A 27,792-nucleotide genomic window follows, 5' to 3' on the forward strand; every position below is an offset into this window, starting at 1 on the left:
TCTTCTAGAGGGCCGCAGATTAGGCATTCAGGACTGGGTCCTGGTGACCACGGATGCCAGCCTGCGAGGCTGGGGAGCAGTCACACAGGGAAGGAATATCCAGGGCTTATGGTCAAGCCTGGAGACATCACTTCACATAAATATCCTGAAGCTAAGGGACATTTACAATGCTCTAAGCTTAGCAAGACCTCTGCTTCAAGGTCAGCCGGTGTTGATCCAGTCGGACAACATCAAGGCAGTCACCCACGTAAACAGACAGGGTGGCACAAGAAGCAGGAGGGCAATGGCAGAAGCTGCAAGGATTCTTCGCTGGGCGGAAAATTATGTGATAGCACTGTCAGCAGTATTCATTCCGGGAGTGGACAACTGGGAAGCAGACTTCCTCAGCACGACCTCCACCCGGGAGAGTGGGGACTTCACCCAGAAGTCTTCCACATGATTAAAAACTCGACCGGTATTGCGACAGGTCCAGGGACCCTCAGGCAATAAGCTGTAGACGCTCTGGTAACACCGTGGGTGTACCAGTCAGGGTATGTGTTCCCTCCTTTGCCTCTCATACCCAAGGTACTGAGATTGATAAGATGGAGAGGAGTAAGCACTATATTCGTGGTTCCGGATTGGCCAAGAAGGACTTGGTAACCGGATCTTCAAGAGATGCTCACGGAGGATCCGTGGCCTCTTCTTCTAAGAAGGGACCTGCTCCAGCAAGGACCCTGTCTGTTCCAAGACTTACCGCGGCTGCGTTTGACGGCATGGCGGTTGAACGCCGGATCCTGAAGGAAAAAAGGCATTCCGGATAAAGTCATCCCTATCCTGATCAAAGCCAGGAAGGATGTAACCGCAAAAACATTATCACCGCAATTGGCGAAAATATGTTGCGTGGTGCGAGGCCAGTAAGGCCCGACGGAGGAAATTCAACTGGGTCGATTCCTACATTTCCCGGAAACAGGAGTGTCTATGGGCCTGAAATTGGGGTCCATTAAGGTTCAAATTTCGGCCCTGTAAATTTTCTTCCAAAAAGAACTAGCTTTAGTCCCTGAAGTTCAGACGTTTGTAAAAGGGGTACTGCATATACAGCCTCCTTTTGTGCCTCCAGTGGCACTTTGGGATCTCAATGTAGTTTTGGGTTCCAAAAGTCACATTGGTTTGAACCACTTAAATCTGTGGAGTTAAAATATCTCACATGAAAAGTGGTCATGCTGTTGGCCCTGGCCTGGGCCAGGCGCATGTCAGAATTGGCGGCTTTATCCTGAAAAAGCCCTTATCTGATTTTCCATTCGGACAGGGCGGAATTGAGGACTCGTCCTCAGTTTCTCCCCAAGGTGGTTTCAGCGTTTCACCTGAACCAACCTATTTGTGGTGCCTGCGGCTACTAGGGACTTGGAGGCCTCCAAGTTGCTAGACGTTGTCAGTGCCCTGAAAATATGTTTCCAGGACGGCTGGAGTCAGGAAATCTGACTCGCTGTTTATCCTGTATGCACCCAACAAGCTGGGTGCTCCTGCTTCTAAGCAGACTATTGCTCGTTGGATTTGTAGTACAATTCAGCTTGCACATTCTGTGGCAGGCCTGCCACAGCCAAAAATCTGTAAATGCCCACTCCACAAGGAAGGTGGGCTCATCTTGGGCGGCTGCCCGAGGGGTCTCGGCTTTACAACTTTGCCGAGCAGCTACTTGGTCAGGAGCAAATACGTTTGTAAAATTCTACAAAATTGATATCCTGGCTGAGGAGGACCTGGAGTTCTCTCATTTGGTGCTGCAGAGTCATCCACACTCTCCCGCCCGTTTGGGAGCTTTGTTATAATCCCCATGGTCCTTACGGAGTCCCCAGCATCCACTTAGGACGTTAGAGAAAATAAGAATTTACTTACCGATAATTCTATTTCTCATAGTCCGTAGTGGATGCTGGGCGCCCATCCCAAGTGCGGATTGTCTGCAATACTTGTACATAGTTATTGTTACAAAAATCGGGTTATTATTGTTGTGAGCCATCTTTCAGAGGCTCCTCTGTTATCATGCTGTTAACTGGGTTCAGATCACAGGTTATACGGTGTGATTGGTGTGGCTGGTATGAGTCTTACCCGGGATTCAAAATTCTTCCTTATTGTGTACGCTCGTCCGGGCACAGTATCCTAACTGAGGCATGGAGGAGGGTCATAGGGGGAGGAGCCAGTGCACACCAGATAGTCCTAAAGCTTTCTTTAGATGTGCCCAGTCTCCTGCGGAGCCGCTATTCCCCATGGTCCTTACGGAGTCCCCAGCATCCACTACGGACTATGAGAAATAGAATTATCGGTAAGTAAATTCTTATTATTTCTCTGACGTCCTAGTGGATGCTGGGGACTCCGTAAGGACCATGGGGAATAGACGGGCTCCGCAGGAGACTGGGCACTCTATAGAAAGATTTAAGACTATCTGGTGTGCACTGGCTCCTCCCCCTATGACCCTCCTCCAAGCCTCAGTTAGATTTCTGTGCCCGGCTGAGCTGGATGCACACTAGGGGCTCTCCTGAGCTCCTAGAAGAAAGTATAGTTTAGGTTTTTTATTTTCAGTGAGACCTGCTGGCAACAGGCTCACTGCAACGAGGGACTAAGGGGAGAAGAAGCGAACCTACCTAAGTGGTGGTAGCTTGGGCTTCTTAGGCTACTGGACACCATTAGCTCCAGAGGGATCGAACACAGGACCCGACCTCGTCGTCCGTTCCTGGAGCCGCGCCGCCGTCCCCCTTACAGAGCCAGAAACAAGAAGGTGGTCCGGAAAATCGGCGGCTGAAGACTTCTGTCTTCTCCAAGGTAGCGCACAGCACTGCAGCTGTGCGCCATTGCTCCTCATGCACACCACACACTGCGGTCACTGATGGGTGCAGGGCGCTGGGGGGGGGGGGGGGCGGGCGCCCTGAGCAGCAATAGTAACACCTTGGCTGGCAAAACTAACACCATATATAGCCCCAGAGGCTATATAGGTGTATATTAACCCCTGCCAGAAACGATAAAATAGCGGGAGAAAGCCCACCGAAAAAGGGGCGGAGCCAACTCCCTCAGCACACTGGCGCCATTTTTCTCCCCTGCAGTCCTGCACTACAGAAAGGGTAAAAAAGAGAGGGGGGGCACAATTTAGGCGCAGTGTATATATATATATATATATATATATATTATAGGCAGCTATAGGGGAAAACACTCTGTATAGTGATATCCCTGTGTTATATAGCGCCCTGGTGTGTGCTGGCATACTCTCCCTGTCTCCCCAAAGGGCTTTGTGGGGTCCTGTCCTCTGTAAGAGCATTCCCTGTGTGTCTGCTGTGTGTCGGTACTGCTGTGTCGACATGTATGATGAGGATAATGATGTGGAGGCGGAGCAAATGCCTGTGAATGTGATGTCACCCCCTGCGGGGTCGACACCAGTGTGGATGGACTTATGGAAGGAATTACGTGACAGTGTCAGCTCCTTGCATAAAAGGTTTGACGACATAGGACAGCCGGCTACTCAGCTTGTGCCTGTCCAAGCGTCTCAAATGTCATCAGGGGCTATAAAACGCCCGCTACCTCAGATGACAGATACAGATGTCGACACGGATACCGACTCCAGTGTCGACGATGATGAGACGAGTGTACCCTCCAATAGATCCACCCGTTATATGATTGAGGCTATGAAAAATGTATTACACAGGTACCACAAAAAAGGTATTATGTTAGGTGAGAAAAAACTACCAGTAGTTTTTCCTGCATCTGACGAATTAAATGAGGTGTGTGAGGAAGCGTGGACTTCCCCAGATAAGAAATTGATCATTTCTAAACGGTTAATGGCTGCGTACCCTTTCCCGCCAGAGGATAGGTCACGCTGGGAAACACCCCCTAGGGTAGATAAAGCGCTGACACGCTTATCAAAGAAGGTGGCACTACCGTCGCCGGATACGGCCGCCCTAAAAGAACCTGCTGATAGAAAGTACTCTAAAACACACTGGCATTATATTGAGACCCGCTATTGCATCAGCTTGGATGTGCAGTGCTGCTGCTGTGTGGTCAGACTCCCTGTCTGAAAACATTGATACCATGGATAGGGACAATATTTTGCTAACGATTGACCATATAAAAGACGCGGTCTTATACATGCGTGATGCACAGAGGGATATTTGCCGATGGCATCAAAAATAAGCGCTATGTCCATTGCCGCCAGACGGGGGTTATGGACTAGGCAATGGTCAGGTGATGCCGACTCCAAGCGGCACATGGAAGTTTTACCCTATAAAGGGGTGGAACTTTATGGGGAAGGTCTTTCAGACCTCGTTTCCACAGCTACTGCTGGGAAATCAACTTTTTTGCCACAGGCTACCCCACAGCAAAAGAAAGCACCGTATTATCAGGTACAGTCCTTTCGGCCCCAGAAAACTAAGCGGGCTAGAGGCTCATCCTTTCTGCCGAGGGGCAGACGAAGGGGGAAAAAGCTGCAGCACACAGCTAGTTCCCAGGAGCAGAAGTCCTCCCCTGCGTCCGTTAAGTCCACAGCATGACGCTGGGGCTGCTCAGGCGGAATCTGGAACGGTGGGGGCACGTCTCAGGTTTTTCAGCAAACAGTGGGCTCTCTCACAAGTGGATACCGGGGTCCTTCAAGTAGTATCTCAGGGGTACAGGCTGGAATTCGAGACGTCTCCCCCCCGCCGTTTCCTAAAATCTGCCTTGCCGGCAACTCCCTCTGCCAGGGAGGCAGTGTTGGTGGCTATTCAAAAACTGTATTCACAGAAAGTGATTGTCAAGGTACCCCTCCTTCAGCAAGGAAAGGGTTACTACTCCACAATGTTTGTGGTACCGAAACCGGACGGTTCGGTGAGACCCATCTTAAATTTAAAAGCCTTGAACACTTATATCAAAAGGTTCAAGTTCAAGATGGAATCGCTCAGGGCGGTTATTGCGAGCCTGGAGGAGGGGGATTACATGGTATCCCTGGACATCAAGGATACGTACCTGCATGTCCCCATTTACCCTCCGCACCAGGAGTACCTCAGATTTGTGGTACAGGACTGTCACTATCAGTTCCAGACGCTGCCGTTTGGGTTATCCACGGCACCGAGGGTCTTTACCAAGGTAATGGCCGAAATGATGATACTCCTTCGCAAGAAGGGAGTTTTAATTATCCCGTACTTGGACGATCTCCTGATAAAGGCGAGGTCCAAAGAACAGTTGATAGTGGGGGTGGCACTTTCTCAGGAAGTGCTACAACAGCACGGCTGGATTCTCAATATTCCAAAGTCACAGCTGGTCCCGACGACATGTCTTCTGTTCCTGGGATTGATTCTGGACACAGACCAGAAAAGAGTGTTTCTTCCCCTGGAAAAAGTCGAGGAATTGTCATCTCTTGTCAGAGACATCCTAAAACCAGGAAAAGTGTCGGTACATCAATGCACACGAGTCCTGGGAAAAATGGTAGCTTCGTACGAAGCAATTCCGTTCGGAAGGTTCCACGCAAGGACGTTCCAGTGGGACCTGTTGGACAAATGGTCCGGGTCCCATTTCCAGATGCAACAGCGGATAACCCTATTGGCCAGAACCAGGGTGTCGCTGCTGTGGTGGCTGCAGAGGGCTCATCTACTAGAGGGCCGCAGATTCGGAATACAGGACTGGGTCCTGGTGACCACGGATGCCAGCCTTCGGGGCTGGGGGGCAGTCACAAAGGGAAGAAATTTCCAAGGACTGTGGTCAAATCAGGAGATTTCTCTTGACATAAATATCCTGGAGCTAAGGGCCATTTACAATGCCCTAAGCCAGGCAAGACCCCTGCTTCAAAACCAGCCGGTACTGATCCAGTCAGACAACATCACGGCGGTTGCCCATGTAAACAGACAGGGCGGCACGAGAAGCAGGACGGCGATGGCAGAAGCCACAAGCATTCTCAGATGGGCAGAGAATCATGTGTTAGCACTGACGGCAGTGTTCATTCCGGGAGTGGACAACTGGGAAGCAGACTTCCTCAGCAGGCACGACCTCCACCCGGGAGAATGGGGACTTCATCCAGAAGTCTTCCAAATGCTGGTCAACCGGTGGGAAAAACCACAGGTAGACATGATGGTGTCCCGCCTCAACAAGAAGTTGAAAAGATATTGCGCCCGGTCAAGAGACCCTCAGGCGATAGCGGTGGACGCTCTAGTGACACCATGGGTGTACCAGTCGGTTTATGCGTTTCCTCCTCTACCTCTCATACCCAAGGTACTGAGAATAATAAGAAGGCGAGGAGTGAAAACCATACTCGTGGTTCCGGATTGGCCAAGAAGAGCTTGGTACCCGGAACTTCAAGAGATGCTTACAGAGGACCCTTGGCCTCTGCCGCTCAGACAAGACCTGCTGCAGCAGGGACCCTGTCTGTTCCAAGACTTACCGCGGCTGCGTTTGACGGCATGGCGGTTGAACACCGGATCCTGAAGGAAAAGGGTATTCCGGAGGAAGTCATCCCTACCCTGATCAAAGCCAGGAAGGATGTCACCGCAAGACATTATCACCGCATTTGGCGAAAATGTTGCTTGGTGTGAGGCCATGAAGGCCCCGACGGAGGAATTTCAACTGGGTCGATTCCTGCACTTCCTGCAAGCAGGGGTGACGTTGGGCCTTGAACCAACCTATTGTGGTGCCTGCGGCTACTAGGGACTTGGAGGATTCCAAATTGCTGGACGTAGTCAGGGCCCTAAAAATTTATATTTCCAGGACGGCTGGAGTCAGAAAGACTGACTCGCTGTTTATCCTGTATGCACCCACCAAGCTGGGTGCTCCTGCTTCTAAGCAGTCTATTGCGCGCTGGATTTGTAGCACTATTCAGCTGGCGCATTCTGCGGTAGGCTTACCGCAGCCTAAATCTGTAAAAGCCCATTCCACATGGAAGGTGGGCTCATCTTGGGCGGCTGCCCGAGGGGTCTCGGCTTTACAACTTTGCCGAGCAGCTACTTGGTCGGGGGCAAACACGTTTGCAAAATTCTACAAATTTGATACCCTGGCTGAGGAGGACCTGGAATTCTCTCATTCGGTGCTGCAGAGTCATCCGCACTCTCCCGCCCGTTTGGGAGCTTTGGTATAATCCCCATGGTCCTTACGGAGTCCCCAGCATCCACTAGGACGTCAGAGAAAATAAGAATTTACTCACCGGTAATTCTATTTCTCTTAGTCCGTAGTGGATGCTGGGCGCCCATCCCAAGTGCGGATTGTCTGCAATACCTGTACATAGTTATTGTTACAAAAATCGGGTTTTGTTGTGAGCCATCTCTTCAGAGGCTCCATTTGTTATCATACTGTTAACCGGGGTTCCTATCACGTGTTATATGGTGTGATTGGTGTGGCTGGTATGAGTCTTACCCGGGATTCAAAAATCCTTCCTTATTGTGTACGCTCTTCCGGGCACAGTTCCTAACTGAGGCTTGGAGGAGGTTCATAGGGGGAGGAGCCAGTGCACACCAGATAGTCCTAAATCTTTCTATAGAGTGCCCAGTCTCCTGCGGAGCCCGTCTATTCCCCATGGTCCTTACAGAGTCCCCAGCATCCACTACGGACTACGAGAAATAGAATTACCGGTGAGTAAATTCTTATATTTTTTTTTGCTACAAGTTACTGCAACTACTCTGTGGTTATATGGCACTGACTGCATAACTCTGCTATACCTGACGTGTATTGCTGTGATATATCATTAAGTATTTAGGCCTGACTATTTGTCCCAGCAGAGTATATGTCAGTCAGACGTGACTTACTCAGTAGAAATCATTGACACCTGTCTTTCTATCAAAGATATACCATAGCTAGAATTGTGTCTTTCTGGATAACACGAGGGATAATAGATACAATTGTTACTAATTTACAATTGCTTCTGCCACAATTGCTGCTTTCTTCATTTAGTGAAATATACGGTTAAGCTGGCTGCTTTTATGAATATTACTATTAAGTTTTAAAAATCTCATGTTTACCCACCGCCCATGCCGTTATTTGTGACTGCTGCCACGCAATCCGTGTAAGTTTGACAAGCTTATCTTTGATCTGTATTAGATAATCCATTTTGGATTTTTATATGAAAACCAACCTTTTTGTATAAAACCTGGTCTTCAAACGCACTGTCCACAATTTGTGGAAAATTGAATTACTATATCTTCGCACTGAGTTAATTAATATTCAGTATCTATAGAAAAGTAGTTACACTACTATGCAATAAGGAGTTTTGATTATTGCTAACTCCTATAGGAATATACATATATATATATATATATATATATATATATATATATATATATATATATATCTCATTCCTTATTCCACAATATTTTTTGTTTAAATATTACTAAAGACCTTTTTTTACAAAAAATCCTAATAAAAAAAGTTATGTTTTAATTAACTACAATTTCAAAATAAAAGAGTGCACCAGCAAGAAAGCCTTCTTTGAGCAGGTCTCTCTCATAACCTACCCATTCGCAAACTTTGACATTGTAAATTGCTTTCTGGTGCACCTGCAGCACAATATATCACTATTGGAATTTATTAATAACCATTTTCTTCTAAATTGCTGGTTTATAAACTGACGCTACTAATATTCTCATATCCTGTGCATAATCTACCCAGGGGTTACCCCCCATTCTCTGTATATTAGTGTCACTACGACCACAGTCACAAAAAATGTAGACAAGTGATCTGCAAACTGGAACATACATAGCAGCAGTGTATGATAACATCTGGTACATTGGTATATCATACAATGTAATGAGGAGGAACAAGATGTGCTAGTATACTTCATGAACCGAAACCAATCAACAAATATGCTGTCCTAACCTTCAAGAGATGCTAAAAGTTTTTTGTTCTTTTTATTCACGTCCTCTGTGTAACGGAAGTACCTATTGTCCAAGGAAGTACTGGAAGGCAGTATGCACTTTCTGCTGACACTCTAAAGAAAATTACAGACCGTTACAACAGGTTCCGAACAAGGGAAAAAGAATGAGATTGTTGACTAAACTTCAGTTATGGACTCAAGTTATGTTAAAGGTTTTAAATTTCATGTTTTCTTGTGTTAATTATTTATGCGGTACAACAGTAATCGAACATAAACTTCATTATTTTATTTTTTTTGTGCACCATTAAACCGTACCATGCTGTTTGTTTTTATGATAGTAATTTATAGCTTTTTTTTTTTTTAAGCACCCCAAAAAAATAAGATCCCTAATGTCAATTGAACCTAGCGTTTTTAATTCTATTAAAAAAAACGTGCATTTTTGCCGTAACGCAAAACATGAGATAGATAAAGTAATTTAGTTTAGATTTATTGGATTTGTGGAGAAAAGTTACTTTAAGGGTGCAAATTTCATGGTGATTGCTTCGTAAACACTCGTGATACCTCAAATAAACTAGATCACAGGTTCTCAAACTCGGTCCTCAGGACCCCACACAGTGCATGTTTTGCAGGTAACCCAGCAAGTGCACAGGTGTATTAATTACTCACCGACACATTTTAAAAGGTCCACAGGTGGAGCTAATTATGTCACTTGTGATTCTGTGAAGAGACCTGTGAAACATGCACTGTGTGGGGTCCTGAGGACCGAGTTTGAGAACCTGTGAACTAGATGAACTAGCCGTGATTAGTAATGTAATTGAAAAATCAATATTTAATCAACTAATTGTCAGACAGTCAAGATATTTGGTAGAAATAGTTGTTTTGCCATCCTTTCAAATTATTATACAGGTTGAGTATCCCTTATCCAAAATGCTTGGGACCAGAGGTATTTTGGATATCGGATTTTTCCGTATTTTGGAATAATTGCATACCATTGAGATATCATGGTGATGGGACCTAAATCTAAGCACAGAGAATGCATTTATGTTTAATATACACCACCTGAAGGTCATTTTAGCCAATATTTTTTATAACTTTGTACATTAAACAAAGTGTGTACATTCACACAATTCATTTGTTTCATATACACCTTATACACACAGCCTGAAGGTCATGTAATACAATATCTTTAATAACTGTGTATTAAACAAAGTTTGTGTACATTGAGTCATCAAAAAACAAAGGTTTCACTATCTCACTCTCACTCAAAAAAGACCGTATTTTGGAATATTCCGTATTTCGGAATATTTGGATATGGGATACTCAACCTGTATTTTTTTTTTTTGTAGAAATCTGAGATGGGTGGTGGACACCCCTGGTTGAACTGACATGGAATGACCCAACCTGTTTTTATTGACTACGCTAAACTGACCATGTATTTCTAATCTGCCAGTATTGGCTATTGTAGTGGGAATTTAAAAAAAAACTGTGCAATAAATAAAGCAGTATGAGGACCTGAAATGCAATACCTTTCATAACAACATAGTTACAAAGTGGTCTCAGAAGCTCACTGTGCTTCTCCCAAAGACATTGTGCTATATAGGCATATTTTAGAATACCATTGGGTGTTACAGCAGTGTTTTGTTGTGCTTGTTTTTCTTTCAAACATAGTACTCATTTAAACCCTTCCTGACTTTGCCCTGTGGCATTGGTCCTTTGTGCCACAAGACGTAAATATACTTACTGGATGATTGCTGGAACTCTGCTATTGCTATTAGGTGTTGTAGTGGTGGCTATGTAATCCAGCTGTTTAATTGTGACTTCACCTAATATAGTCCACACTTGCTCCACAATACACTTTATCTGTACTCTATATGAATAGGAGCAGTCTGAAAGGCAGATAGACGCAAGGAATTTCTGATCACGTAAATGCCCCGTTAAAATTTGTTTTTCTCTGGCAGGGTCCACAGATTATTCACAGGATAACATTGGGATATGATGACGCGACAGCGAATTTGCACCTATTGGCCAAAGCTTTCGGCCTCCCAGCATGCAACGGTCCCTTCCATGTATCCCTGGCTCAGGCAAATCAGTTTTTTATTTGGTGCGACAGGAGCCAGACCATGGTCAGTGGGCTGCTAGTTTTTAGCAGCCATTAGCTTTCTTATTTTTACAGCCTTACTACATTTTTTGTTTCCTCTAACGTCCTAGTGGATGCTGGGGACTCCGTAAGGACTATGGGGATAGACGGGCTCCGCAGGAGACATGGGCACTTTAAGAAAGAATTTAGGTTCTGGTGTGCACTGGCTCCTCCCTCTATGCCCCTCCTCCAGACCTCAGTTTGATACGGTGCCCAGACGAGCTGGGTGCTTTTCAGTGAGCTCTACTGAGTTCGCTGTAAGAAAGTATTTTGTTAGGTTTTTCATTTTCAGGGAGCTCTGCTGGCAACAGACTCCCTGCATCGTGGGACAGAGGGGAGAGAAGCAGCCCTACTCTCTGAAGCTAGGTCCTTCTTCTTAGGCTACTGGACACCATTAGCTCCAGAGGGATCGTACGCAGGATCTCACCCTCGCCGTCAGATCCCAGAGCCGCGCCGCCGTCCCCCTCGCAGAGCCGGAAGACAGAAGCCGGGTGAGTATGAGAAGCAAGAAGACTTCAAATCAGCGACAGAAGACTCCGTTCTTCACTGAGGTAACGCACAGCACTGCAGCTGTGCGCCATTGCTCCCACACACCTCGCATACTCGAGGCACTCTAAGGGTGCAGGGCGCAGGGGGGCACCCTGGGCAGCATTTGGAACCTCTTTTTGGCAAAAGTAAACATATATACAATTGGGCACTGTATATATGTATGAGCCCCCGCCAAGAAAATGCATATTTAAGCGGGACAGAAGCCTGCCGTCGAGGGGGCGGGGCTTCTTCCTCAGCACTCACCAGCGCCATTTTTTCTCCACAGCTCCGCTGAGAGGAAGCTCCCCAGGCTTTCCCCTGCAGATTCACGGTAGAAGAGGGTAAAAAGAGAGGGGGCACATAAATTAGGCGCAAAAAACACAATTTAAACAGCAGCTACTGGGTTAACATTAAGTTACTGTGTTATTCCTGGGTTATAGCGCTGGGGTGTGTGCTGGCATACTCTCTCTGTCTCTCCAAAGGGCCTTGTGGGGGAACTGTCATCAAAAAGGGCATTCCCTGTGTCTGTGGTTACGGTACGCTTGTGTCGACATGTCTGATGAGGAAGGCTATGTGGAAGAAGAGCGGGAGCAAATGAATGTGGTGTCTCCGCCGACGGCGCCGACACCTGATTGGATGGATATGTGGAAGGTTTTCAATGATGATGTTAATTCCTTACATAAAAGGTTAGAAAAAGCTGAAGCCTCAGGACAGTCAGGGTCCCAACCCATGCCTGATCCTATGTCGCAGAGGCCGACAGGGTCTCAGAAGCGCCCACTATCCCAAATTGTTGACACGGATACCGACATGGATTCTGACTCCAGTGTCGATTACGATGATGCAAAATTACAGCCAAAATTGGCTAAATCCATCCGTTATATGGTTATAGCAATTAAGGATGTGTTGCACATCACAGAGGAAACCCCAGTCCCTGACAGGAGGGTACATATGTATGGGGAAAAGAAGCCACAGGTAACTTTTCCCCCCTCACACGAGCTAAATGAGTTATGTGAAAAGGCTTGGGAATCTCCAGATAAATAACTGCAGATTTCCAAAAGGATTCTTATGGCGTATCCTTTCCCGCCAACGGACAGGTTACGCTGGGAATCCTCCCCTAGGGTGGACAAAGCTTTAACACGCTTATCCAAGAAGGTAGCCCTGCCGTTACAGGATACGGCTACCCTCAAAGATGCTGCGGATAGAAAACAGGAGGGTACCCTGAAGTCCGTTTATGCACATTCAGGTACCTTACTGAGGCCGGCGATCGCGTCGGCCTGGGTGTGTAGTGCTGTGGCAGCGTGGACGGACACCCTGTCTGAGGAACTTGATACCTTAGACAAGGATACTATATTATTGACCCTAGGGCATATTAAAGATGCTGTCCTATATATGAGAGATGCTCAAAGAGACATTAGTCTACAGGCTTCTAGAATAAATGCTATGTCGATTTCTGCCAGAAGGGTCCTGTGGACTCGGCAATGGACAGGTGATGCCGACTCAAAAAGGCATATGGAGGTTTTACCTTACAAGGGTGAGGAATTGTTTGGGGAGGGTCTCTTGGACCTGGTCTCCACAGCTACTGCTGGAAAGTCACATTTTTTGCAATATGTTTCCTCACAGCTTAAGAGAGCACCGTATTATCAAATGCAGTCCTTTCGATCACAGAAAAACAAAGTCCAAGGTGCGTCCTTTCTTGCCAGAGGCAGGGGCAGAGGAAAGAAGCTGCACAACACAGCTAGTTCCCAGGAACAGAAGTCCTCCCCGGCCTCTACAAAATCCACCGCATGACGCTGGGGCTCCACAAGCGGAGCTAGGCCCGGTGGGGGCACGTCTTCGAAATTTCAGCCACAAGTGGGTTCACTCCCAGTTGGATCCCTGGGCAATAGAGATTGTATCTCAAGGAAACAAGCTAGAATTCGAGGAGATTGCCCCCGCACCGATACCTCAAATCGGCCCTGCCAGCTTCCCCCCACGAGAGGGAAATAGTGTAAACTGCAATTCACAAATTGTATCTTCAACAGGTTGTGGTCAAGGTTCCCCTCCTTCAACAAGGAAGGGGTTATTATTATTCGACCATGTTTGTAGTCCCGAAACCGGACGGTTCGGGCAGACCCATATTGAATTTAAAATCCCTGAACATATACCTGAAAAGGTTCAAGTTCAAGATGGAATCGCTGAGAGCAGTCATCGCAAGCCTGGAAGCGGGGGATTTTATGGTGTCTCTGGACATAAAGGATGCATATCTTCATGTCCCCATTTATCCACCTCATCAAGCGTACCTCAGATTTGTGGTACAGGATTGTCATTACCAATTTCAGACGTTGCCGTTTGGTCTCTCCACGGCACTGAGAATATTTACCAAGGTAATGGCGGAAATGATGGTACTCCTGCGGAAGCAAGGAGTCACAATTATCCCATACTTGGACTATCTCCTCATAAAAGCGAGATCAAGAGAGCAGTTGCTGATCAGCGTAGCACTTTCTCTGGAAGTGTAACGGCAATACGGCTGGATTCTAAATATTCCAAAGTCGCAGTTGGTTCCTACGACTCGTCTGCCTTTCCTGGGCATGATTCTAGACACAGACCAGAAAACGGTTTATCTCCCGATGGAGAAAGCTCAGGAACTCATGACACTGGTCAGGAACCTATTAAAACCAAAACATGTGTCAGTGCATCACTGCACTCGTGTCCTGGGAAAGATGGTGGCATCATACGAGGCCATTCCCTTCGGCAGGTTCCATGCGAGGACTTTTCAATGGGACTTGCTGGACAAGTGGTCCGGATCACATCTTCAGATGCATCGGTTAATCACCCTATCCCCCAGGGCCAGGGTATCACTCCTGTGGTGGCTGCAGAGCGCTCACCTTCTCGAGGGCCGCAGATTCGGCATTCAGGACTGGGTCCTGGTGACCACGGACGCAAGCCTCCGAGGTTGGGGTGCAGTCACACAGGGAAGAAATTTCCAAGGTCTGTGGTTAAGTCAAGAGACTTGCCTTCACATCAACATCCTGGAACTAAGGGCCATCTACAACGCCCTAAGTCAAGCGGAGACCCTGCTTCGCGACCAACCGGTTCTGATTCAGTCAGACAACATCACCGCAGTGGCTCATGTAAACCGCCAAGGCGGCACAAGGAGCAGAGTGGCGATGGCGGAAGCCACCAGAATTCTTCGCTGGGCGGAGAATCACGTAAGCGTACTGTCAGCAGTGTTCATTCCGGGAGTGGACAACTGGGAAGCAGACTTCCTCAGCAGACACGACCTCCACTCGGGAGAGTGGGGACTTCATCAGGAAGTCTTCGCACAGATTACAAGTCGGCGGGAACTGCCACAGGTGGACATGATGGCATCCCGCCTCAACAAAAAGCTACAGAGGTATTGTGCCATAGCTGTAGATGCCCTGGTGACACCGTGGGTGTTCCAGTCGGTCTATGTATTTCCTCCTCTTCCTCTCATACCCAAGGTGCTGAGGATAATAAGAAAAAGAGGAGTGAGAACAATACTCATTGTTCCAGATTGGCCAAGAAGGACTTGGTATCCAGATCTGCAAGAAATGCTCACAGAGGACCCGTGGCCTCTTCCTCTAAGACGGGACTTGTTGCAACAGGGGGCCTGTCTGTGCCAAGACTTACCGCGGCTGCGTTTGACGGCATGGCGGTTGAACGCCGGATCCTAGCAGAGAAAGGCATTCCGAATGAGGTCATTGCTACGCTGATAAAGGCTAGGAAGGACGTGACAGCTCAACATTATCACCGTATATGGCGAAGATATGTTGCTTGGTGTGAGGCCAGGAATGCTCCTACGGAGGAATTCCAGCGGGGCCGTTTCCTTCACTTCCTACAGTCCGGAGTGAATTTGTGCCTAAAATTGGGTTCCATTAAGGTCCAGATTTCGGCCCTATCCATTTTCTTTCAAAAAGAGTTTGCTTCTCTACCTGAAGTTCAGACGTTTGTAAAGGGAGTGCTGTATATTCAGCCCCCTTTTGTGACTCCAGTGGCACCTTGGGATCTTAACGTGGTGTTGAGTTTCCTGAAATCCCACTGGTTTGAACCACTCAAAACGGTGGAGTTGAAATATCTCACGTGGAAGGTGGTCATGCTATTAGCCTTGGTTTCGGCTAGGCGTGTGTCAGTTGGCTTTGTCGCATAAAAGCCCTTATCTGGTTTTCCATGCGGATAGAGCAAAATTGCGGACCCGTCCACAATTTCTGCCAAAAGTGGTTTCATCCTTTCATATAAACCAACCTATTGTGGTGCCTGTGGCTACTACTGACTTGGAGGATTCAGAGTAACTTGATGTGGTCAGGGCTTTGAAGGTTTATGTAGCCAGAACGGCTAGGGTCAGGAAAACTGAGTCTTTTTTTTTATTCTGTATGCTTCCAACAAGCTTGGTGCTCCTGCTTCAAAGCAAACTATTGCTCGCTGGATCTGTAACACGATTCAGCAGGCTCATTCTGCGGCTGGATTGCCGCTGCCAAAATCAGTTAAGGCCCATTCCACTAGGAAGGTGGGCTCTTCTTGGGCGGCTGCCCGAAGGGTCTCGGCATTACAGCTTTGCCGGGCGGCTACTTGGTCAGGTTCAAACACTTTTGCAAAGTTCTACAAGTTTGATACCCTGGCTGAGGAGGACCTTGTGTTTGCTCAATCGGTAAATCTATTTCTCGTAGTCCGTAGTGGATGCCGGGCGTCCGTCCCAAGTGCGGAATTCTTCTGCAATACTTGTATATAGTTATTGCTTCAATAAGGGTTATGTTATGGTTGCATCAGGGTTGACCTGATGCTCTGTTGTTTATCATACTGTTAACTGGTTGTTCTCACTTGTTATACGGTGTGGCTGGTATGAATCTTGCCCTGGGTTACCAAAATCCTTTCCTTGTACTGTCGGCTCTTCTTGGCACAGTTTCTCTAACTGAGGTCTGGAGGAGGGGCATAGAGGGAGGAGCCAGGACACACCAGAACCTAAATTCTTTCTTAAAGTGCCCATGTCTCCTGCGGAGCCCGTCTATCCCCATGGTCCTTACGGAGTCCCCAGCATCCACTACGGACTACGAGAAATAGATTTACCGGTAAGTAAAATCTTTTTTTTTTTTTTTTTCTTCTACTTGAGCGATTTTGTCAATAAAGTGTCTTATACGTGCCTTAGAGTCGCTCCAACAACTCCCCGCCGGGTTGCGACAACGCTTACCCACATGTACAGTGCTGTTTCGGCAGGCGTCGGTGTAGGATGTACTAGCAAGTCTAGCAGACGTTACCAGGCTGTTGCCGGAGCAAGGGGAGAAAGTAAGGCATTGGTTCCGCTTAGAGGGGGAACACTGACACTGACGCGGCTGCCACCTAGGGTGCACAAACGCGAGGCCCTATGATCATAGGCTGTAGGGGTAGTATGAGGCCACAATACCTAGGGTTGATGTTAACAGTGGGGAGTCGGACGCTCCCCTGGTCGTCCCTCCCCCCCGGTTCATGACTAGTTTCCTCCGAGTTTCCCGCCATGAACGGAGTTCCCGCTTCCTTCTGAGATGCTGTGTATCTAAAAGGACCCAGTCGCAGCATAGGCAGCTGTGTGACTAGTGTGTCAGTGTTCACTTGGGCGTCTTTGTTCACTGTAGATTCACAAGTGTGTACACTATTAGCGTCTGGATCCACTCAGCATTCACTAACGTTTTGATCGATCCTGGAAGCGGGGTGAAGTCTCCCTGTATCCCACTCTCCTGATCCAGGTAATACAGCACTAAGTCTCTATCTACCTTTTGAGTACGAATAGTTGGATAAGTGCTTGATGCATATGAGTCTGTAAACTATTGCTGCTGGTTTCTTTCGACTGAATACAGTTAAAACTCCTATATAAGGTAATGCAGTAATATGTTTCTCCTACATACTTAAAATTTATTTGTAGTTGATTATGTGCTCATTTTGCTTATTATACTAATGTATAAACTGTGACTGCTGACTTTACTATAATTCTGTCGGTTTTTATCTGGATTCTGATCCTCCGTGCTGGTGCTAAGCAGGGTAGGGTCGGATTGTGTGTCACTTTAACAAATTTTAAAGTGATTGCAGTCACAAATTGTGTAGTAACACTGTACAGGTATGTGATTTATTTATCATGTCTAAGATCTGCAAGGGTGAGGAAAATACACTTTCCACAGCAGCACCAACACTCATTTCATGTTGGTCTTGCAAAGCTAGGTTAACCCCTCAGGATCTGGTTCAAAATGGATTATGTGCAAATTGTTTTAGCTGTCACCGAAGCTTTTTAAATAATCCAAGGCAGGCACAGGTTCACGTTTAAGCCCCATTGGCTACTTTTCCACAGACATTATCTAGTAAAGCTGAGCCGATAATGCCAGCTCCAATACCAGGGATAGGTTACGCTGTTAACCCTTACATGCTATCTTCCACCTGGGGTTTGTTACATTCAGCAGGGGAAGCGGCAACCTCTCAACAAAACCAGGCTGAAAGGCCGGTGGTAAGTAAATCACATAGACATGAAACAAAATCTTCAGTCTACACATTTCAGATGAGGACTCGTTGGAGAATGAGGACTCGTCACACTCCGGGGTTTGCATACGAAGACAAGGAGGAAGGACTCTGCTTGGTAGACATACCTAAGCTGATAAGTGTAATGAAAGCTTTTCTTTCCTTAGAGGAGGCGGCAGAGCCTATGTTAAAATCCAAGGCACCTGTGTTTAGCTGTCCTAAAACAGCTAGGACTGAGTTTCCTGGGTCACAACAGCTGGTGAAAATTATGCAAGAGGATTGGGTTACGCCCAGTAAGAAGTTTAGAATTCCAAGGAAATGGAATTCCAGTTATCCTCTTCCGGCTGGGGACTGTTTAAAAGGGGAGGTATCTCGCAAAGTAGATATGCATGTCATTCGACTGATGCGAAAATCTACATTACCTTCTGTCAACATCTTTAAATGATGTCACGGATAGGAGAACTAAAAGTCTAATTAAAACCATTTTTTCCTTGTCTAGGGCAATCATAAGACCACCCATAGCTTCAGCCTGGAAGGCAAAGGCAGTGGCAGTCTGGGCTGGTGCATTGGAGGAGGATCTTCCAATGGCATCTGGAGGGCAAGAATCTCATTTTGCACATATCAAACAGGCGGCAACGTTTATGGAAGAAGCAGCCTTGGATATGGGTACAATTCTGTATTTTACTGGTGATTCTTTTTGGTAAAGAATTAAACAGTATTTTGGAGTCAGAAGCAGACTCCAAGAAAGTGAAGCTTCCTTCCACACACACATTCAAACCTAGATTTCCAGCATTTTGGCCCTTTTGGAATCAAGGAAAAGCGAAAGGAAAGGGTTAAGTCAAACCGTTCCAATCCAACAAGTCTGGTAAGACTAAAAAGCATCGGGCTAGCAGATGACCAGCTTCAAAATCAGAAGATAAGCCATCAGCCTGATGGTGTGGGCATCCACCCGGGGGAACCCAGGGTGGGAGGCCAACTTCTTCAGTTTGCACAGATCTGGCAGCAGTCTTCCATAGATGCCTGGGTGCAAGAAGCGGTATCTCACGGTTATGCGTTTGCTTTCAAGAAACACCCTCCTCAAAGGTTTTTTTTTTGTACCAGCCCGTCTTCAGTGGGAACGAAGGCCAGGGCTTTGCAAGAGGCAGTTCAGAAGTCTCTTCAGTCAGGAGTGATAATTCCAGTTCCTGCTCAATGAGGACAATTGTTTTTATTCCAACCTGTTATCTAGTCCAGAAGCCAAATGGGTCGTTCCGGCCCATACTCAATCTCAAAGCACTAAACAAGTACATTTGGGTGTCTGTTTCATTTGGAGACTTTACGTTCCATTATTTTGGCCATGGATCTGGAGGATTTTATGGTATCCTTTGATATCCAGGATGCTTACCTACATGTTCCTATAGCACTGTCTCATCGGCGCTATCTCAGGTTTGCTATCCTCCACTATCATTTTCATTTCCTACCTTTTGGACTGGCCACAGCTCCCAGAATATTCACCAAAATTATGGTGGTGATGGCATGTTATCTGTCAGCAGGCGAAAGGTATTTTTCCATTCCACGACAACTTATTAATCCTGCACAGTCTCAGTAATTGCTTCAGTGTCATCTGCAACAGACAATAGCTTGTTTAAGGAGACATGGTTGGCTCATAAATTGGGCAACGTCATCCGTCTCACATTAAAATGGGCAGAACTTCATCTTCCAGCCTTGTCCGCAGTGTTCATTCCGGGAGTCCTAAACTGGCAAGTGGATTTTCTCTGTCGACACGCCATTCATGCAAACGAATGGGCTTTACACCCAGAGGTCTTCCAAGATCTGGTAGACAAATGGGGGTTACCAGAGAGAGATCTCATGGCATTACACCAGAACAACAAAGTTCCCGCATACGGGTCAAGAACAAAGGATCCCAGAGCGATCTTTGTGGATGCCCTGTCAGTGAGGTGGGACTTTTGTCTGGCTTATGTGTTTCCACCAATCGCCCTGTTACCCAGGGTAATGCGAAAGGTAAAACAAGAAAAGGGCCGTCATACGAATAGCTCCGGCTTGGCCCAGAAGACATTGGTACACAGATCTGCAGAGGATGTTGATGGATGCTCCATTCCTACTCCCTCAAAGTCCAGATCTACTGCCTCAGGGTCCTTGCTATCACAAGCACTTGGGTCGAATGTCTTTGACGGCGTGGCTCTTGAGACTTCCATCCTGAAAGCAAGATGATTCTCACAACAGATAACTCAAACTGTGCTGAGAGCAAGGAAACCTTCCTCAGCTCGCATTTATCACCGAATATGGCAAGTCTATATTCAATGGTGCAGTGACCGGAAATTTGACCCTAGGACGTTCAGAGTTTCCAGAGTCCTGGCATTCCTTCAGGCAGGAATGGACAAAGGTCTACGGGTTTCTTGAGAGTGCAAGTGTCAGCATTACCTGTATGGTTCCAAAAGAAACTTGCTTACCTACAGGATGTGTGCACTTTTTTCCCCAGGGAATGCGCATTCAACTTCCTTTTGTTCCTCCTACAGTGCCTTGGGACTTAAGTTTAGTCCTAAAGGCTCTTCAAGTTGCCCCATTTGAACCACTTAAACAAGTGGATCTTAAATGGTTGACAGCTAAAGTTCTCTTTCTACTGGCTATTGCTTCAGCTAGAAGAGTTTCCGATTTTCAGGGCATTATGTCGCCTTCCTTTTCTTAATTTTTATTTTCTTTTTTTAATCCAGATAACGGTTCTCGGATCCAACTCTGGGTATCTTCCTAAGGTGGTCTCTAAATTCCACCTTAACGAAGAAATTGTAGTCCCTGCCTTCCAGGGCCAGACCTTTCCGCGGGAGATGCATCGTTTGACGTAGTCCGTGCCTTAAGGCTCTATGTGGATCGTACTAGTGCCATCAGAAAGACACACACTTTGTTCTCTACGGTTTTCACAAGAGATGATGGCCTGCAGACACTGGCGAGGTGGCTTCAGATAACCATTTCAGAAGCATACTCTCAAGCTGATCTCCCTGTGGCGGCTAAGATCTCTGTTCACTCTACACGTAAGGTAGGTCTGTCATGGGCAGCACAACGTGGTGCTACTGCAGAACAGATATGTAAGGCATCCACATGGTCTTCCATTAACACTTTCAGTAGACATTATGCCTTTGTTTCTCAGGACGCTGACTTTGGGCAAAGGAGTCTCCTGTCAAATCAGGAGCGTCCCCACCACTAAATTGCTTTTGGACATCCCAATGTTATCCGGTGGATAACCTGTGGACCCTACCTGAGAAATATTCGTTATGGTAAACTTACCGTTGATAACATTATTTCTCCTAAGTCCACAGGGATGCCACCCTGACGCGTCTGATTTGAGGACCCCTTCACTCACTAACCTTTCCCACCTTGTACGGAAGGATGTGCATGTGTGTTCTTCTCGCCTGATTAGGGCTCTCTATGATGCTCCTGCATTGAGCTTTGGAAAAACAAATGATTTGCCTGAGCCAGGAGGCGGAGATATATGGACGGGACCGTTGCATGCTGGGAGGCTGAAAGCTTTGACCGATTGGTGCAAATACGCTGTTGCGTCGTCATATCCCAATGTTATCCTGTGGATTTAGGAGAAATAACATTATCAGCAGTTTTACCATAACTATTATTTGTACATTACAGTTCATCCAGAACAGCTTCCTCAGAGACCATGGATTACATTAAAAGAACGAGACCAAATTCTCCCCTCAGGTATTTATTCTGGTTTCTGCTTTTTAATTGGTTAATTCTAAACATGCTCTGAGCTTTTTACTTGTCTAGTTTGAGCTTGATGGGAAGGACAGTGCCCGATGAGGTCTCTGTATTGTTCATCAAAGTAGTTCTTACTCAACAACTCTGTGCTTCTAGGAGACAGGTCAGTGTAAAGCAACAGTTTAAGGGACTGCAAGTCTGTCTACTGCTGTATTTGTCTTCTAATGGGAAACCTGTCCACGACTTTGAGAAGTTATTTTGATGTTTATCTGCTAAGGATTGGCACCTGCTGAATGAAAGTGCATAACTAACATCTTGAGCAGTTTGCCATTGGTTTAAATTCATCAGATGTACTCCTATTTTCTTAGTCCTGTTTTAGCATAGATTTAAATGTGGTTTAGAACATAACTGCACTCACGGGGGTAAATTTACTAAGATGGGAGTTCTATTTAAGATTGGATGTTGCCCATAGCAACCAATCAGATTCCAGGTATTATCTTCTAGAAGGGGCTAGATAAATGAGAAGTAGAATCTGATTGGTTACTATGGGCAACATCCCATCTTAAATAGAACTCCTGTCTTAGTAAATTTACCCCACGGTATCAATGGCATCTGAAGATGGTCTTTGAGTTGATGGGTACCCTTAGTTAAACATTAATCGCAGCATATTACATTTCTGCTGAAAATAGGAAAGGAAAGATTTGGGCTATGGGGTTTTAAGCTTTCTCTGCTTTTAAGACTGCTTACAGAATACAAATCAAGGTTTCTAATCCACTCATTAGCAGTATTAGTAGACCTCAAAGAACCTGATCTAGGCAGATTAACAGTGCAAAAATGGAGGTTTTGAAACATCACTATATAATGTTTACTTTTGGAAATTAAAAGCAAAATGTTTGACTTCATTGTGCCTATTTGAATAAGAGTACTTTACACAAATGTTAGTGATTTTAAGGGGTATATTCAATTGAAGTCTGATCCATTCCGACATCCATTTGTCGGAATGGATCTGACCTGGGCTATTCAATGCATTATCAATTCGACTTTAGAAAAAGTCGATTTGAGATGCAGGAGCTTAGAGCCGCGGGCAGACGGGGGAGAGCAGCGCTACAGCAGCGGCTATATAGCTTCTAGCACTGCTCTCCTCCCGTCTGCCTGCGGCTCTCCCCGTCTCTCAGCCTCTCCCGGTCAGCAGTGGCCAGGGGGGACCTGTCAGGCGGCAGCCGGGGTGCGCTGCTGGGAGCCTGGCCGGGGGGGCACCCATCAGAGGTAGTGCTCTGCAGCCCACCGCCCTGTCTCATGTCTCCACGTCCCTCCGCTCCCTGTCCCGCATCGCAGCCGCTGCTCACGCTGCTGTGAGCGGCGGCTGTGACATCCTCCAGCGCTGCTCTCCCCCGTCTGGCTGTCCCCCTTCTCCCTAGCGGCCCCCCCCCCCCCCCATCTCCACTAAGTTCCCTCATCTCAGTCCGACATTTTTTTATGTCAGACTGAGATGGTCGGAAACGGGGCCGAATCCTGTTGAATTTGGCCCTGTTTCCCTCAAAAGTACATGAATCGGCAGCTATACCGCAGATTCACATACTATTTGCCAAGTCGCATTCCTCGACTTGTTGAATAAAAACAGCTGTGATTGAATAGGTCAAATCATGATTCGACCTTAAAGTCGAAAACTGCCGTCTTTTCGACAGACTGCAGCTTTTGACCCTAATTGAATATACCCCTAAATCTCTTGTCAAACAATTCATTGATGGTTCTAGTATAAACTATAGAAACTAAAACATAAATGCACTAATTTCAATCATATAGGGAACTTTTAAAAATCAGTACATTCTATAATAGAGGTGAATGCAACTATCTGAATATCTAGGAATGTTGGAATTTACAATAATAGGCATTGGGCGTCAGATTTGTGGGTTTGTTTTTTGTTTTTTTTCTTCAATGTGCTTTAGACTGTCCTTTACGTTAATGCACTTGTGGTGTCAAATCTTTATCATAGAAGAACATAGAGGGGAAAAGCTTTCTTTGTTTCTCTGACGTCCTAAGTGGATGCTGGGACTCCGTAAGGACCATGGGGAATAGCGGCTCCGCAGGAGACTGGGCACAACTAAAGAAAGCTTTAGGACTACCTGGTGTGCACTGGCTCCTCCCACTATGACCCTCCTCCAGACCTCAGTTATAATCTTGTGCCCGGCTGAGCTGGATGCACACTTGGGGCTCTCCTGAGCTCCTAGAAAGAAAGTATATTTTAGGTTTTTTATTTTACAGTGAGATCTGCTGGCAACAGACTCACTGCAGCGAGGGACTAAGGGGAGAAGAAGCGAACCTACCTAACTGGTGGTAGCTTGGGCTTCTTAGGCTACTGGACACCATTAGCTCCAGAGGGATCGACTACAGGACCCGACCTCGATGTTCGGTCAGGGAGCCGCGCCGCCGGCCCCCTTACAGAGCCAGAAGCAAGAAGTGTTCCGGAAAATCGGCGGCAGAAGACTTATGTCTTCAACAAGGTAGCGCACAGCACTGCAGCTGTGCGCCATTGCTCCTCATGCACACCTCACACTCCGGTCACTGATGGGTGCAGGGCGCTAGGGGGGGGGATGCCCTGAGGGCAATATAATACACCTTGGCTGGCAAATCATCACAATATATAGTCCCAGGGCTATATATGTGATAAATTATCCTTGCCAGAATCCATGAAAAAAACGGGAGAAAAGTCAGCTGAAACAGGGGCGGGGCTATCTCCCTCAGCACACTGGCGCCATTTTCTCTTCACAGTGCAGCTGGAAGACCGCTCCCCAGGCTCTCCCCTGTAGTTTTCAGGCTCAAAGGGTTAAAAAGAGAGGGGGGGGGCACTAAATTTAGGCGCAATATGTGTATACAAGCAGCTATTGGGGTAAAAATCACTCAGTTATAGTGTTAATCCCTGCATTATATAGCGCTCTGGTGTGTGCTGGCATACTCTCTCTCTGTCTCCCCAAAGGACTTTGTGGGGTCCTGTCCTCAGTCAGAGCATTCCCTGTGTGTGTGCGGTGTGTCGGTACGGCTGTGTCGACATGTTGGATGAGGAAGGTTACGTGGAGGCGGAGCAGAGGCCGATAAATGGGATGTCACCCCCTGTGGGGCCGACACCAGAGTGGATGGATAGGTGGAAGGTATTAACCGACAATGTCAACTCCTTACATAAAAGGCTGGATGACGTGACAGCTGTGGGACAGCCGGCTTCTCAGCCCGCGCCTGCCCAGGCGTCTCAAAGGCCATCAGGGGCTCAAAAAACGCCCGTTACCTCAGATGGCAGACACAGATGTCGGCACGGAGTCTGACTCCAGTGTCGACGAGGTTGAGACATATACACAATCCACTAGGAACATCCGTTGCATGATCTCGGCAATGAAAAATGTTACACATTTCTGACATGAACCCAAGTACCACATAAAAGGGGTTTTATGTTTGGGGAGAAAAAGCAGCCAGTGTTTTGTTCCCCCATCAGATGAGTGAATGAAGTGTGTAAAGAGCGTGGGTTCCCCCGATAAGAAAATGGTAATTTCTAGAAAGTTACTGCTGGCGTACCCTTTCCCGCCAGAGGATAGGTCACGTTGGGAGATATCCCCTAGGGTGGATAAGGCGCTCACACGTTTGTCAAAAAAGGTGGCACTGCTGTCTGGGGATACGGCCACTTTGAAGGAGCCTGCTGATAAAAAGCAGGAGGCTATCCTGAAGTCTGTATATACACTCTCAGGTACTATACTGAGACCTGCATTTGCCTCAGCATAAATAGTGCTGCTGCAGCGTGGTCTGATACCCTGTCAGATGATATTAATACCCTAGACAGGGATGATATTTTGCTAACATAGAGCATATTAAAGACGTTGTCTTATATATGAAGGATGCACAGAGGGATATTTGCCGGCTGGCATCCAGAATTAATGCAATGTCCATTCTGCCAGGAGGGTATTAGAGACCCGGCAGTGGACAGGTGATGCTGCCTTTAAAAGGCACATGGAGATTCTGCCTTATAAGGGTGAGGAATTGTTTGGGGATGGTCTCTGGGACCTCGTATCCACAGCAACAGCTGGGGAGAAAATTTTTTACCTCAGATTTCCTCACAGCCTAAGAAAGCACCGTATTTTCAGGTACAGTCCTTTCGGCTTCAGAAAAGCAAGCGGGTCAAAGGCGCTTCCTTTCTGCACAGAGACGAGGGAAGAAGGAAAAAGCTGCACCAGACAGCCAGTTCCCATGATCAAAAATCTTCCCCCGCTTCCTCTGAGTCCACCGCATGACGCTGGGGCTCCACAGGTGGAGACAGGTGCGGTGGGGGCGCGTCTCGGGAACTTCAGGGACCAGTGGGCTTGCCCACAGGTGGATCCCTAGGTTCTGCAAGTAGTATCACAGGGATACAGGCTGGAGTTCGAGGCGACTCCCCCTCGCCGTTACCTCACATCAGCCTTGCCTGCTGCCCTCGGAGAAAGGGAGGTAGTACTGGCGGCAATTCACAAGCTGTACTTCCAGCAGGTGAAATCAAGGTACCCCTCCTTCAACAAGGCCGGGGTTACTATTCCAGAATGTTGTGGTACCGAAACCAGACTGTTCGGTGAGACCCATTCTAAAATTTAAATCCTTGAACACTTATATACGAAGGTTCAAGTTCAAAATGGAATTGCTCAGGGCGATTATTGCAAGCCTGGAGAATTTCATGGTATCACTGGACATCAAGGATGCTTACCTGCATGTCCCTATTTACCCTCTTCACCAGGAGTACCTCAAAATTGTGGTACAGGATTGTCATTCCCAATTCCAGACGTTGCCGTTGGTCTGTCCCCGGCACCGAGGGTATTTACCAAGGTAATGGCCGAAATAATTATCCCGTACTTGGACGATCTCCTTATAAAGGCGAGGTCCGGGGAGCAGTTGTTCGTCGGAGTAGCACTATCTCGGGAAGTGCTACAACAGCACAGCTGGATTCTGAATATTCCAAAGTCGCAGCTGGTTCCTGCGACGTGTCTACTGTTCCTGGGTATGGTTCTGGACACAGAACAGGATAAAAAGGGTTTCTCCCGGAGGAGAAGTCCAAGGAGTTGTCGTCTCTAGACAGAGACCTCCTAAGACAAATACAGGTGTCGGTGCATCAATGCACGCGAGCCCTGGGAAAGATGGTAGCTTCTTACGAAGAAATTCCATTCGCCAGGTCCCATGCAAGGATCTTCCAGTGGGATCTGTTGGACAAGTGGTCCGGGTCGCATCTTCAGATGCATCGGCGGATAACCCTGTCTCCAAGGGCCAGGGTGTCGCTGTTGTGGTGGCTGCAGAGTGCTCATCTTCTAGGTGGCCGCAGATTCGGCATACAGGACTGGGTCCTGGTGACCACGGATGCCAGCCTTCGAGGCTGGGGGGCAGTCACACACGATACAAACTTCCAAGGACTATGGAAAAGTCAGGAGACTTCCCTACACATAAATATTCTGGAACTAAGGGCCATTTATAATGCGCTAAGTCAGGCTAGACCCCTGCTTCAACACCGGCCGGTGCTGATCCAGTCAGACAACATCACGGCGGTCGCTCATGTAAACCGACAGGGCGGCACAAGAAGCAGGATGGCGATGGCAGAAGCCACAAGGATTCTCCGATGGGCGGAAAATCATGTGTTAGCACTGTCAGCAGTGTTCATTCTCGGAGTGGACAACTGGGAAGCAGACTTTCTCAGCAGACACGACCTCCACCCGGGAGAGTGGGGACTTCATCCAGAAGTCTTCCAAATGATTGTACACCGTTGGGAAAGGCCACAGATGGACATGATGGCGTCCCACCTCAACAAAAAGCTACAAAGATATTGCGCCAGGTAAAGGGACCCTCAGGCGATAGCTGTGGACGCTCTGGTAACACCGTGGGTGTACCAGTCGGTGTATGTGTTCCCTTCTCTGCCTCTCTTACCCAGGGTAATGAGAATAATAAGAAGGAGAGGAGTAAGAACTATACTCATTGTTCCGGATTGGCCAAGAAGAGCTTGGTACCCAGAACTCCAAGAAATGATCTCAGAGGACCCATGGCCTCTGCCGCTCAGACAGGACCTGCTGCAGCAGGGGGCCTGTCTGTTCCAAGACGTACCGCGGCTGCGTTTGACGGCATGGCGGTTGTACGCCGGATCCTGAAGGAAAAGGGCATTCCTGAGGAAGTTATC

At 47.2% G+C, this 27,792-nt stretch overlaps 1 protein-coding gene across 1 annotated transcript in view; it reads left to right on the forward strand.

The window, feature by feature from the left end:
• CNOT6L (CCR4-NOT transcription complex subunit 6 like) overlaps positions 1–27,792 on the forward strand; it is a 259,770-nt gene that overhangs the window by 187,529 nt on the left and 44,449 nt on the right. Inside the window, exon 6 of the mRNA XM_063919607.1 lies at positions 21,558–21,626. Within this exon, the coding sequence (XP_063775677.1) occupies positions 21,558–21,626 (69 nt within the window). The remainder of the gene's footprint in view (positions 1–21,557; positions 21,627–27,792) is intronic.

The sequence above is a fragment of the Pseudophryne corroboree genome, chromosome 1 (genome assembly GCF_028390025.1).
Source record: "Pseudophryne corroboree isolate aPseCor3 chromosome 1, aPseCor3.hap2, whole genome shotgun sequence".
Classification (NCBI taxonomy): Eukaryota; Metazoa; Chordata; class Amphibia; order Anura; family Myobatrachidae; genus Pseudophryne; species Pseudophryne corroboree.